We start from the raw sequence: 15,500 nt of genomic DNA, 5'->3' as shown, positions 1-15,500 counted from the left end.
TTTTTACTGTTTAGTACTCTGTTCCTTGCCTTGAATAAGGGACATTATTGTATAATAAGGTTCATCTTATGCAGGAAGAGAACGATTCCAATTAAAAAAAATCCATATTTAGATTGACTTAAGTCAGTATATGTTTATTCAAATAGGAAACGTTCACCTACTCTATGCAACGTGTACAAAGGGCACAGGTCACTTGAATACTAAATAATTTCCGGAGAAAAAACGTTGTTGATATTAAGAGTAGTCTGGTAGGATAGCTTGCTGCTTAACACAATACAGATTATGTTTGCCTTCTTAAGATTCGTGTGAAACTTGATCTTTAAACCCGTACAAGTAGGCTGCGTTTATTTGTTCAACTTGTGGCGGTGGTGTAGCGAGTTTAATAAGTGTTTATATCTACATACTACTACTAACATTGGTGTAGCAAAGCTGATTACTTCAGCGTAGCAGTGAATTTCACAAGGCCAAACATCTGTGCCTAGTTTTAAAAGAGTAAATCCCTAGCTTGACAAAACATATACGCTTTCCGAATGATATAAACTATCCCGTGCTGCAGCTTCGTTTACATCGCATGACTAAGGACAACACATAATTAACATTTAAATTGTATCTTCGAATAGTTTGGTATTGCAAACTTTATTTCATATACGTCTTGTGATTTAAATTGATTTCAAAATGTGAAATAATATCGCCATTTTATAGTACATGCAATTGCCATACACAATTGTTAATGTGGTTATGAATTTGATTAATTTCAGTTAAATGTTTCCGATAACAAGCGGCCATTAAAATAGGCTCCTCCACTTGCTTTGAAAGCAAAGTACTATGTTTATCACACATAGATTGCAATATAAACATTAATGTATTATCTGAGAAAGCAGGCGCAGGACACAGGCGCTAAACATTAAACCGCGTATGTTTGTACGCATTATCTTTTGAAGAAAAGTTAATGTTTAATTAACAATCAGTGCCCTATGATTCTGAAATCCAGAAACTTTTGACGCCAATCCGAAAAAATACAAAGTAAAGGTGGGCGAATAACGCTACTGAATGCAAACGCTCGTAGGTCAACTAATACAATTAATTCATCCACGCTCATGTGTGAAATATAAATGTGTGAAATATAAATGTGTGAAATATAAATGTGTGAAATATAAATGTGTGAAATATAAATGTGTGAAATATAAATGTGTGAAATATAAATGTGTGAAATATAAATGTGCGAAATATAAATGTGTGAAATATAAATGTGTGAAATATAAATTTGGGCTTCTACAATCTGTATTGCAACTGTAATTTTTACCCAGTCGAACTTTATCCGAAAGCAGCGCGTTTCTGTTCATTTTAATCATTGGGTGTAAATCACAAACAACAATACACGAGACAAGCTTTTACGATATACTTGTATGTAAATTGACGACATCAAAATGTGCTGAAGTTGATTAGGATTTAAGGTAAATACAGTGTTTCAAATGTTCATGTTTGCCATCACAGATATGTGGAACATCATATCCGTGGACCTTTTGAAACTTAAAATCGTACTGGTCGTACTAAGATATTACGTCTCGCACACAACAAACGATGTCGGACATCTATTTTCAAATCACACGACCTGTTCGAGCAAATATATTTAAAACAAACTGTAAAATTAAGCTTTTGTGCAGATAAGCGACTGATTATAAATTATTCACCTGCAGCGTCTTCTTTGTAGCTTAATTCTTGTTTTTGTTCAAATTTCTGTATTAAGTCAACGCATTTAAGGGTGTGTTGATTCATCCAATGTATTTGTACACCTTTCAGTATATTTTTGGGAGCATTTCTCCAAGTCTTCGTGACATTTGTTAGTGGCTTGAATTATTTTGTTTTTTTACTGTTTTCTGTACAAATTTCAAGGCGCTCATCAAGTTTTCTTTTACTTTGTTCGGTGTTCACTCGTGTGTGTTGTTCGATCTTTCTTTCGGCATTCTCTGTGCAAAGACGTGAGTGCTCATTAAGCTGTTGTTTTGAGAGTTTTATATGGTCCTTTAATGTTTTTTTCACATTTCTTTATGTAGATTTGCAACTTTTTGTTTGACTCGCCTGAAACTTGTTCTGCCTTTAATACTGCTACTTGTGCATCGCTCAATTAATGGCTCATCTCTACCACGGATATATTAAGACAGTCGTTTTGTACCTGTAAAATCGATAATTTTCAGTTAGACGAAAAAGCACATACAATTAGTGACAATGTGTTCAAATCATACAGTATATTATAATATGGCACGAAACAATTATTAATCAATTAACCGTTTAAAGGAATATAACCGTTTTAATTTCCTGACTGCTTGCTGAGCATTTTGATCGTGTGCTAGAGCTTTCAGTAAGTCAATCAATGTTACAAAGAAATCATTGAGATAGTGTCTTAAACCTTTACAGTTGGGTTAATGACGGACGACGTTGCCAATATCACGCGCCTTATAATTAAAATAAATTATAATAATGCCATTAAAACCAATATAAAGAACACACACAAACACAATGCATCATTCACAGTTTTTGTAATATAGTATGGTATTTAACGTGTTTGACTGCAGTGCGTTACTATCTAAAACTATAAATATATATATTCATTGACAAATGTTAATATGCGAACAACTGCCGTTATTACCTCTGATAACAGACACCGCGCACTTGGTTTTGGAGGTGCTATACTAAAAGACATCTTTCTATCGAAGAGTTTACAATTCAACAACACGCTTATAACCCCGTTAAAATCTGTACCCAGTATGGAAGTCACTCCAATATAACCGTCAGGGGGCATGTACTATTTTGCTATTTCCCAGTGGTTACTGGCCCATTGTTCAGCCGAGGTATTCTTCCACGAAGGAAGTTTGTATCTGTGAAACTTTATAATTGCATCCCGAACATCGTCACAAATACCGTTTGGACATGGTCTGAACTGTTTGGTCGGATCTGCATGCATGGTTTTACACACGTTGTTGTTTTGCTTGCAACAACCATATGTAAGACTATGCAAAATGTTTGCAGTTGAGCAGCTAGTGCAAACGGATGTGATTGGCAAAGCATTTGTATATCGATTGATAAATGGTACTTTTGAATTGAAACAAATCGTCATCAACAAAGTCACGTAACCGCTCTTTTGCAATATTCAAATCTAGCCATGCTTTTAGCCTGTTAATCATTTCCTGATCTGAGAAAACATCCTCAATTCTCGCCATTATAATTTGGGTCGTAAGTTAGTACATCAACGGCTTACTTTTTCGAAATCGAACTGTCATGCGTCCCACCGAGAAGAGTAGATCTGTAATATACAGATTGAAAAGCATACACTGTATTCATAAATGAATAATTCATAATAGTATTTAACATTTTAAAATGTGGTATATATTATTTAATTTAGTTATGCAAAATACAATCACAAGATAGGTTATGTGTAGATATTCACAATTATAATTACATGCATATAGTATCATCGACAGAAAAGTATATTGAGTCTACGCAAATAGTTATCAATGTCAAATTGCAGTGTAACAGTAGTTTAATGAATTAAAGACTGGCATGTTTACAGGCATTAAATAAATACATTTGCATTCACACAGTTTTCCCATTAATATAAAACAAAATTGTTTGATTGAATCTGGAGTACTTGAATAACCCCATACGTTTTAAAGTAACATTAGATAATTACAATTGGTAGAAGAAATGTTTGTTTTCGATAGAACGTGTAATCGGATATAAAACATAAAGGTTTGTATTGAACACGTGCATTTTGTCGTTTCAATAATTAGCCTTTTTCAAACTTTAGCTATGTGTTTCTAATAGCAGAGAATACTACTTGAATTCCTTGTATTAAGACCAGGTGTAGCATGAACCAAGAAGGGATGTAACTCGTGATGTCACATATTGGCAGTAAACAATAAGTCGCTCTTTATTATCTCGCTTTATATGGGTCAGAATAACGTTTAAAAGCTCTTTTTGATTAGAATAAATAATCCGAAATTACCCAATCAATGAAAGTAAATACATTAATCTTTACGAACATTCAATTCCATGCTGCATGCAAGCTACTTAGATTATTTTTTTTATTAATCGTGAACCAAAAAATGAGAAATGCTGTTTTTCGCGATAAAACGTGTTCCTGGCTGAAATCAATGTATTACCTTTAAATCATTTATGTATTGGTATCAACAAGAAAGTGGTAGAATATTTGTTATTCAAACTTGTGTCTGATACAATGTTACGAGTTGTAACGGACATTACTGATCGTAGAGAAGTATTGACAGACATATGCCAACAGACAGAAAAGCTTTCAAATTTCAAGTTTGTCAGCCTTGAAATCATCCTATTTCAAATTAAAATCAAAATCATTCATTTATCAACCAGTTAAAGTCAGTAACACCAAAATCTTTTGGCACAAAAATCGTGTTATGCGGAAATCGCGACCTATTGTTTTGCGGGAACCGACGATCGGTAATTTCCGTTACTTCTCGGAAATTTTCAGCAGGAAAGTTTCCGTTAATATTCTTATGTTTTCCTCGAATATTCTACCACGATATTGCTGTATACCAATACGAAAATGATTTAAACGAACTATTTCCTTGATATTGGTGAGAAACACCGTCTATGAATGCTTATAAATAGGACACAACGCTCGACTGGAGTGCATAAAATATTGAAAAAAAACAGTTTATCCTTCTGTCCGATATTTTGTTTTCAATTTCAATAGCTCGCCAAACCACTTATTTTGGAAAATATGATACAAATATAATAAAACTGAATAACTTATTTTATATAAAGTTTGAAAAAGGTATAGGCACAGATTACGCACGTAATATAAAATGCATACAATTTTAAAAATATTCCCTTTTAATCAGTATGTTTGTTATATTAGTCAATTACAATATCACTTCACTGATTTATTTAAAATGTGTTACGCTCATTAAAATCAGGGTTGCTAGGTTGCCCGCCTAGATTGGTCAAGTTAGTATATCAGTACTTGGTATCTAACGCATAACATATTTGATTTTATGTCTCAAAGTGTTTAAAATGTGTTCGCTCAGTAAAAAAAGTCAATTTAACTATTAAGTGACTGAGCAGAACTTCTGGTTGAATAAACGGGAAAAGGGGCTTTCTGCTTATTGAATATACAAATAAAACATAATGTTAACATCGTTCTCTATGCGTTTTCTGATCAAAAGTTGTATTTCTAGTTAATAGAGGAAAAACATGTTCGAAAATAAACAATATAATAATACATGTTTTGGAGAATTCGTGCATTCCATCCAGTATTATCATAGCACCAGTTTTAGGTTAAACAATTCAATACCACTTTTTGAAAGTTCGTAACCCTTTTTGGCCAAAAAAAGAATCATGAACAATATAATGTTCAGAGCAATCAATTGAAACAGAAGAAAAAGCTTTCTTAAACCCTAAATATTACTTTCGCACTAATTTGTCATGAATTGCATATGTTTAAAAAATCATTGGTTCAAGCTCCCTGGTGATTTTCGTTTACCACACGGTACTTAATCGAAACAGGGGTATGTTGTATAGAACAGAATTACAGCTTTAAAAATGTTATCACGGAATCATATCGCTGTCCATTGAAAACGGTATCAACTTTATAAAGCAGTCAGATTAAAATATTTATGGAAATTTCAAAATCAATATATTCAATGACTGATAACAAATAGTTAACACATTTCTAGATGCAAACCATGCAAAGCTGATTAATTAGTTGCATGTAAATGTTAAACTAATGAATGGGTAACAAAATCGATACGCTGTAATATCAGTTTCGTTTTAAGTTTTAAGACATAACTAATAAACTATAGATTTACTTATACTCTAATCTCAATGAAATATAAATTATTTAATTGACAATCCCCTAATATTTTCTTCATTTTCAAAGACACATTTTATGATCAGGAATGATAAGTGAGTTTAGAAATTTACAATTGGCTTTCTATACAACAGTGCAACTATTTGTGTATTTATCTCCCTGTAAACAATTCATCATGTTACAGGGAAACATTGCATAGGATGTACAGTTAGGTATCATGAATATATGGATGTTTGAATCAATTACGAATATGCTAAACAATTTTTATCTTTTAAAGGGGCCTTTTCACAGATTTTGGCATTTTTTTAACTTATTCATTAAATGCTTTATATTGATAGATGTAAACATTGGATCGTAAAAGCTCCAGTAAAAAATCAAGACAAAAATTAAAAAAAGGAAAAGAACATTGCCCGGAGCAGGTTTCGAACCAGTGACCCCTGGAGTCCTGCCAGAGTCCTGAAGTAAAAACGCTTTAGCCTACTGAGCTATTCCGCCGAGTATACAATCTTGACGTATTTTATACCTTATATAAGCAATCTTCGTATTTTCACAAAATTTAACGACAAAAACAGAACTCTCTAAATTATTCAATCGTTTCGCGTTGCAACGCTTTATAATTTTTAGGTTTTAAAATCGTCAAAAGATGCATATACTGGCTATATTAGAACATGGTTAATGTTCAGTATTACTGTTTCCTCACAAATATCATAACTAAAACGAAAACTTACGAATCTGAAACAACTTTTTTCAATTTTGTCAATTTACCAAAGCGTGAAAAGATCCCTTTAACGGCACACATAGACCGCGTGTTTGTTGTGCATGTTATATGAGAACCATGTATACAGCCGTACCCAATAATACATATATATGCATACTAGTTTTATTATTAAAATAATGATTAATATTCTTTTTTCTTTCAATGTCAATCAATACAATGTAATCCTTGTCACGCAATAAAATGTCCCTTTATAACGGATTGCACAATAACACATAATATAATACATACCAATATGGCAAACTTCAATAATTAATTCATCATTTTGCGAACAAAAGTAATAGTTTTAAGCAAACATACTGTTAATATTAAAAACTTCTTTTTTATTAAGTCAGATATCACAAAAAGCATTACCTTGATTCTTAATATTAAACTCAAATTTAATAAACATGTCCAATAATATGTAAGATCTTTTGCGGGATAAATAAGGTCCATTCGCATAATAAACTTTATTGGTCATACACACAATTTGTATATCTGCAAATCAGGGGTGTTTAAAAGTTGTTGTACCTGATAGAGTATTTGTAGTGCAACCCTCTAAATCGTCTTTTTTGGTAAGGAAATGCATCATATTTGAAGATACATGTCTACTAATACTCTATTTATTGTCTATAATTATTATATATCATTAATGATGACAATGACTTGAATTTGTTAAATATGAATTCAATTAATATTCAAAACACATGTTTACCATGCCATGAATGTATGTTTCAAAGCACACATATCTGCTGTTTCGGAATAAATAGTGCTAGTTTGTTTCAAACCTTTGTATGTGATTCAATGTTTTAAGTCTGCCAGCGTCTTCAATATGTTATCATGAGTAGCGTCTGGCAAGGATATTTGTATGTGAGTGAATGCTTTAAGTCTACTTGTGTCTTCAATACGTAATTATGAGTAGCGTCTGGTAATGGTACTTGTGTGTTTGATTCAATGCTTTAAGTCTGCCTGCGTCGTCAAGTCTTTATTATGAGTAGAGTCAAGTAAGTGTACGTGTGTGTTTAAAGGCTCTATAAAGGTGAAGATACGTAATTATTTACAGATTTTTAAATATTTTTTTCATATTTCATTTATAAAGGTTATCAAAAAACAATATATATATATGCTATTGGACATAATAATAAAAAAATGAGCAAGACAACTTGTTTTGAGCTCAAAATAAAGTGTCCTCCAAGTCAATTGTGTTTACAAACAATCAGTTTATTTACATCGCTGTTTACTCGCGAAAGAGAAAGTGAAAGTGACTCAGGTCACCAATAATATAACGATGACTTTTAAACGTTTTCCGATATCACTCACAAAGTAGGTCTCTTCTAAATGGTTAAAACGTTTGTAGTGATCTAATAAGTTACTTTCTGCTGGTAAAAAGTTGTTAGAAATAGAATTAAAATTGATTTTTCTTTCGGCTATTTTTAGCATATGGCAACGCTCTGAGGCTACACATCACGTGAGTTGCAAAAATGTAAACATTTCTTCCAAATATGAAACGGGTTTATCTTCCATAATTCTTGACAACGTTGTACCTAAGCTGTGTTATTAGCAGTTTTTATGCAAGAGTAACTGAAATCCGGTAAAAATAAGACTAGTTGATATGCATAATAATTGGATTTGTGACCTTTATAGAGCCTTTAGTTCAATGCGTCAAGCTACATTTGTCTTCAATACTTTATTATGTTTTTAATTATGAGTGGACTCTGGTAAGGTTGTTGTGTGTGGACAATTCAATGATTTAAGTCTAACTGATTCGTCAAGAGGTTAGTATTAGAAGATTTATCTAAAAAGTTTTCACTTTTTTTGTGTACTTCCTAATAAAGGTAGAAGATTGATCAAAATAAAAATAATAATTAATATCAATTTTGATATGATTTATTGTATTCAACAGTGCCACTTATTTAGATTTGTTTTACTCACTAGTCAAAACATTTAAATAGACTTAATGCTGACAACACAGATTTGAGCTTAAATTTTTCACTGACAATGGTAATGTTTAAAACCGATCTGAGCAAGATCTGGATAACGTTTATTCATTTAAGACTGAACGATACCTCTAAATTCATTACATACATGCTTGTACTACTTCGTTCGTTAATTAATATTTTTCCAAAACTAGATTATTACAGTGTTAACATGTCGATAACGCACATTTAACAACACTTGAATTCAGTGTGTTAATTATTACAAATCATTACGAGATTTTAAAGAGGCCTCGCACCTTATATGAATGACTAAGTTGGTATCGTTTTTTTCCATGTTGTTATCTTGTAATAGCCATACTTTAATTGATGTGAAAGTAATTGGCGGAAAATTTTCCACATTTTCTGAAATTCAATAAATACGGTGTCTCAGTTTAGCCATGTCAACTTAAGCATTTTCACACAAATACACACAATAATGGCACTTACCTGATTACAAGATATGTGTCGTCATTTTTGCTGGAGCTTGTGAAAAGTGTCAGGAAGACTTAACGTAAAGACAGCACACACTTAGTTGTTTGCTGTTATGCTTGCGTGTTGATCGTAGTCCGACAAATCCGACTGCCAACGCGCCAACTAAATTGCGCTAAGGCAAGAGATGTATGTACCTTTATGTCGTTCTGGTGGATACATTATTTTCAAAAAGACGTTATTGTCTTATCAACACGTATGTTTGTCATGATGGTGTGTCGGCTTGTTCGCGCACCTACAATACCCTAACGAACAAGAACGATATCTCAGAAATGAGCCACCATAAATGAATATTTTCGATACGTCACTAAGTTACCTTGATGTTTTTTGAAAATGAGCAGGTTCTTCATAAATGTGAAACTTGATAGATAGCGAGTATTTGCGATAGCTATTTATACGTACGGCAATCGAAAGAAGACACGGACGTAAACAGGTAGGGATTTTAAGTTATTTGATGAGAGTTTGTTCTCATTTTCACGATAATTTCTGCTCAAAAACGTTGAAATAGCTTCTGTAAGATAATAAGAATTAGGATGACCAAGTTATTTATAATCTCGTTCAAATATTTGAATTATTTACATTTTATTAATAATATATAGCTCGAAATAACACATATGATTAAAGCTATTAAGAATTGTATATTTGGGTAGCTGGATTTGCATTCGCAACGGTACCACTGGATTTAAAAACTAAATGCTGTGTCGTAAATGAGGCATTATTTCTCATTTTAACTATTACATTACGAACAAGTCCAGTTATTTATTATTCACTTAATAAAATGAATATTTTTCAGGATCGAGAAACAAGAAAAATGGGTAAGAATCAAATACCAATTACAAGATCATGTTAATAGCTAATAAAAAAACTTACTAAAATACATGAATTTTCTTAAAATTACCAACGTTACTTTTTATAATGATTATAAGGTAAACTCATTTGGATTATCTTGAATATATATGCTATGTAAAAACAATGAATGTAAATATTAATACAAAATGTACTATAACTTATTCCTGACACTGATGCACATTATGGTTTGTATTATATTTAACCATTGTTCTGGAGTCTACAAAGTCCTACTAAACGCTTAAGAATGAGTGATGTTAATATATGTAATACAAGGTAATAGAACAAAATAAAGAAGTGAAACTCCAGCTGCTGGAGAAGTATTTAATTATTATTGTATACAATTAGTTGGTCCTTTATTTAAGGCTAGTGACCGATTGCCAAAACAGCACAATACAAAACTACATAAACACATATAAGAATAAAGCTGGGGTCACTGCCTTGGAACGGTCAATGCAAAGCATTTGGGGTTTAAAACGGTTTTCGAGCGCTCAACCTCACACTTGGCCCAGCAATATTCATGATACGTGTAAGTGTAAATAAAATTTAACCTCATAGCATTGTAACTCAAATTAAACAATAAAAAAGGGAATTAAAAAGTATTAAATTTAATTACCATTTAAGTACTCAATGGTAGGAAAGATGCCAGAGCAAGAGAGTTACAACTTTTTGAGGAACGATGAAATGAAACTACGAAAAACCACTTTTGAATGTATTTTCTAACTGTTTTAGTTGTTTTATATCACCACACTGATGCGGAATCGGCCCAAAAAATCCTAGAATCCCTTTTACTGAAAAAGGCCAAAGGTGCATTTGGGACTGGGGTGTACCTCACCAAAATGGGCCCTGATTCGTCATTGAAAAAGGTATCATGTTATCATACTATGTGTTTTTAATTTTTAAGCAATAAAACACCTAAACAAGGGGGAAATGTTTGTTTCTACTTACTTCTCGAACATCTATGTTTCGTATTGTTTTACAATATTAAAGTATTTTTCAACTTTAATATCATGAGCTGCTTATCCTATCTGTATTTGCCTTTAAAAAAAGAAAGGCAAGAAACGTTTTTACATAAATGCTTTAGACATCAAAGGCCAGAATGGGCTATAAAATATTCAAAGATCAAATGTAGGTTAACTACTGGTAGGTTAGATAATACCGAACAAACAAGTATATTCGTATTCAATGTTACTATTTTTATATCAGGTTTTTATAAGGTATATTTTAGTTATTATAGTACTGTTTCAGTATTAATAATATTTTATAATATTTTAAACGGAATAATTAGGCGACTGAAGTATAAATGTTAAATCTCCGAAAACTATAACGAAACATGTTATTTTACATAATATGTGTACTTGTTTAGCTTCTTGTGAATAACTACGATGACGACATATCAAAAGCTAAGATGAAGAAGCTCATTAAAGAAAGAGGAAGCAAAGCAGAAGTGTGTTTTGGACTGGGCATTCCAGACGATGTCTATGACGAGTTCGTTGAGAAATGTGATGCCTCGGGAAGAGATGTGTACATCTTCAAGGGCGATATTACTCTATCAGATATGGATGACGTAGACTTGTACTACCGGCAATAATGTAATTTGATTGTCATTCTTGACTTAATTTGTGCTATTAATCACTTCTGTTTTCTTTGAAAAATATTAATCGTTTATATGAAGCATGAAATTCCTGGACACAACATACAATAGACCATAAGGCAAAACGTGATAACAGCTTTGAGTGACCGTCTTGAATTAAATAATAATTAAACTTCAGAAACATTAACAGGATTTACAGTTTTGTTACTTTTCGCTAGTTTTATCTAAGGCGAAATAAATGCATAGAATAACAGTGGTGTATGTTATTTGCAAATAAGAAAAGCAACGTATTAATTTGGCATGCAATCAGTGTAAAAGATATTAAATCCAACGTGTGAATAATTTCATAGTAAAATATAGCTTTCTTACAGATACTATCCGATTTTAGTTCAGATAGCGTAATTAGGGGCTGTAGCATTTTATATTAAAGCCACACACCTTGAAATGAAGTACATGTTAATAAATAAATATAGATGTAATTTGAAAGTGTGCAAAATTGTCATTAAATACATCGCCTAGTTAGAAAGTAATTTGTCTTTTTTATATTTTAAAACCGAAAGTAGGATTTCTATACTTATACGTCCATTTTGACAAACTTGATTATTTTGAAGTTTTAAAGCGCAAAAAGACGGATTTCTACCTTGTAACAACCAGACATATACTAATTGAGATAGATAACATTAAATCTTTAGCCTAGTTAGCAAGTAATTTATTATTCTTAAAACAGTACCGCTTTTAAAACCGAAAGTAGGATTTCTAGACGTATACGTCCATTTCGAAAAGCGCGATTATTTTTAAGTTTTAAAGCGCAAAAGAAACGGATTTCTTTTTTACCTTGTAACACCCTGATATATTCTAATTGACATTGATAAAATATGTTTCTTATTTATACTTAAATGTACTATGCCATATATTTCATTTCTAGGTGTGTGGCTTTAAGATACTTTCGAAATGTCTATCTTTCAGTATTATGCGTTCGAGCATTGAACGTGTACATTTCATTTTCCTGGTATGCGACTTAGTTCACATTCAAATTTCTATCGCGACCGAACGTTAATTCTTTATGTTAACATGGTTGAAGATCGGAGTTCCCATGCGTTAGAATGTTGATATGATTTGGATACACGCGTGTGTGTTTAATGATAAAGGATTATTGCTTAAATGTTCATCAATACATTAAATTGTATAACACGGGTATCAGGATGACGCTTATCGGCAAAATCATTTCGGATTATGAAGCCTCAATAAGTTGCGTTTGGTAAAGGTGTATATAACGCATTTTGCAGTATTGTGTACCAACATCGAGGACAAATGTAATTTAACATAAGTGTATGAATACTTTCAATCGCGCATGTGTTAATAATAATTTCGCGATACTATATATTCTATTTATAGAAATGAAACACCAAGTCGATGTTGCGGAACAAACTACACAGACATTTTTACAATAGACAAAATATTATGTTTACGAAACATTACGTAAGCACTTGGAAACTAGCGAATAATAGGTGTAAGCATTTAATGTATACAAATGTCATTTGAAGAATGTTCATGAACACGATGGCATATCTTTATTTAACACTATGACATTTTCAGTACTACATTACATATGTGTTGTTGTTAAATGAAAGTATTATTCAAGACTCTAATATGTCTATCGCTGATATTCTTATTTATAAAGATTGTAATTGTCATTGTAATACTGCTTAAAAGGAACGCAAACTTATCTAAAAATCAGTGAACAACAAAGTAAATTATATGCACTGTTTCATTTTAATTTCATTATAAATCTAATACAAAACACAACATGCTACGCTGGATAAACTGTTCCAGTTATCAGTCTTTGTTGGACTATGTATACCTCGTTGTCGCTCTGTGCAATGATTATTTTATTTTCTCACGACACGGTAGTGTCGTCGTTATTTATTAAAATATAAACAACGATAACAATTCAAATGTGTGCAGTCCATGTTTAACTCAACAAAACCTAATTAGGCATTGTACTCTTCACACAGTATACCTGAGATAATATCGATAACAAATACCATGCATATTTTACCTTTCACCGAAACTTAATCTCATTTCATACTATAAATATATGGTCACGTCTCTAGTTAAATCGTTCCTTCTCGACATATCTTGCAAAAAGCGGAGATACACGTATTGTTTGCAGGGGCGGTTCCAGGATTTCTGGTAAGGGGGATGATATTGAAAGATTTGCTGGGGGGTCAATGGGCCGCTAGGGCCCCTGGCGGGTGTAGAGCAAATCTCTGCTAGGGGGTCCAGGGGGCGATGACCACCGTAAGCTTCACGATTTTAGTGATTTCGAAGGCTTTGACAACCACTTCTCGAGCATGTCACGCCTTATACTTTAATCAAAGTACCTTCTCATAATGAAAAAAAGTACATAGTTTGTCGTTTAGGGGGTCCAGGGGGGGGGGGGGGCAAAGCCCCCCGGAAGCTTCACGATTTTAATGATTTTGAAGGCTTTGACAACCACTTCTCGAGCATGTCACGCCTTATATACTTTCATCAAAGTACCTTCTTATAATGCCAAAAAAAGTGCATACTTTATAATTTGGGGGGTCCAGGGGGGCGAAGGCCCTCAGAAGCTCCACGATTTTAGTGATTTTGAAGGCTTTGACAACCACTTCTCGAGCATGTCACGCCTTATATACTTTCATCAAAGTACCTTCTAATAATGTCAAAAAATGCATAGTTTATTGTTTAGTGGGACCAGGGGGCGAAGCTCCCCGGAAGCTCCTCGATTTTAGTGATTTTGGAGGTTTTGACAAGTTTAAATAGGTGATTTAGATGTAGTAAAGTGTAAAACTTCAAATGAATTGACTTTACTTTGGAGATTATTTTTTTTTTTTGGGGGGGGGGGGCGTACGCCGCGTCCGCCCCCCGCCTTTGGTTTGTTGATGTGGCTGATGTGTTAGTGTGGTTAATGCGTGATCAGTAAAGACCGGTGTAAGCACAACGTGTGTCAAGTAGATCTTACTCGCTGGTAAATCGGGCGTCTATAGGTCACAATATACTAATTGTAATCATTATGTAATTGTTTGTGAAATATTTAAATTAAGTATAAAATAAAGTCAATATTTTGCACAGAGGTATACCCATAACCATTCACTGTATTTGAAAGCATTCTAAGTTGAATGCATTTAAGAAATAAAACAGTTGTCCAGCGATATGTAAAAACACTTAACACGAATCAACGTTTTGTTCCTGCTAGCCGATTACTCGTAAGTCTCCCGATGTAGTCTCCAACTTTAAAACATAACAGTGTTTTGTTTTTCAAACATCAACGATTTCCATGCACACAAGTCGAGAAAAGAATAAAAACAAACAGTCGCATTAACTCGAAACATGTGCTCCAAGAAATCAAGGTGGATTTTATAGAGAGCATAGCATTGTACATGTTCTGTACTAATTCTTTAGTTTACTGTAACGTATAGTAGTATGTCAAACTGTAGTTTCTTTGTGCACTTAAAATCTTAAAATCGCTTAATAGATAGGTAGTACAATGTTGTTATGATAATAATTATAGTCCCACTTTCGGCATACTTTTTAAATATACAAACGTTTTTCGTACATGGCATAGGCCTCTTCTAGTTGTAGAAGTCCCCTTCTGATGGAGGTCTCAATTAATTAACGTAAGGTATACTGCATTTGCTGTTTTGAAGTTATGGGAACCCTTGATGGACGTTATGGCGCCTGACATACTCTTGAATTTCTGTGTTGGTTACATAATCTTGCATGTTTGGAAACGAACAGCAATGCTCGGAACTTACTCACCTGGAACATTTTTCACAGTTTCGGTTGTCATTTTTGCACGCACAAAAATGTCCCTTAGTCTGTTAAGCCATTGGCAGCCTATACCATGTTTGGATTTTATTTTTGTTGTTTTGAATATGTCATTATGTTGGACCAGTGGTTGTCAATAGTTGCAGTTATGTTCGGCGACTCCGGATGGTAGGTGACCACAAACGGAAA

The 15,500-nt window shown here is 32.9% G+C and overlaps 2 protein-coding genes across 2 annotated transcripts in view; one reads left to right on the top strand and one right to left on the bottom strand.

Annotated features, from left to right (window-relative positions):
- Positions 1 to 15,500, bottom strand: part of LOC127846175 (uncharacterized) — a 140,803-nt gene that overhangs the window by 57,119 nt on the left and 68,184 nt on the right. The gene's annotated exons all lie outside the window — the stretch shown is intronic.
- LOC127844693 (uncharacterized) lies at positions 9,356 to 11,754 on the top strand. The gene is made up of 4 exons (XM_052375125.1): positions 9,356 to 9,494; positions 9,855 to 9,876; positions 10,640 to 10,773; positions 11,274 to 11,754. Exons 2-4 carry the CDS (start codon positions 9,873 to 9,875, stop codon positions 11,496 to 11,498), a joined length of 363 nt encoding a protein of 120 aa, XP_052231085.1. The 5' UTR covers positions 9,356 to 9,494; positions 9,855 to 9,872; the 3' UTR covers positions 11,499 to 11,754.

Source organism: Dreissena polymorpha, chromosome 9 (genome assembly GCF_020536995.1).
Source record: "Dreissena polymorpha isolate Duluth1 chromosome 9, UMN_Dpol_1.0, whole genome shotgun sequence".
Classification (NCBI taxonomy): Eukaryota; Metazoa; Mollusca; class Bivalvia; order Myida; family Dreissenidae; genus Dreissena; species Dreissena polymorpha.
This window is presented reverse-complemented; position numbering and strand designations above follow the sequence as displayed.

What these genes read in the sequence shown, in the direction of transcription:
- LOC127844693 (XM_052375125.1), top strand. An exon ending in CTGATTCGTCATTGAAAAAG is followed by an intron (nt 10,774 to 11,273) that starts GTATCATGTTAT and finishes GTACTTGTTTAG; the next exon opens with CTTCTTGTGAATAACTACGA.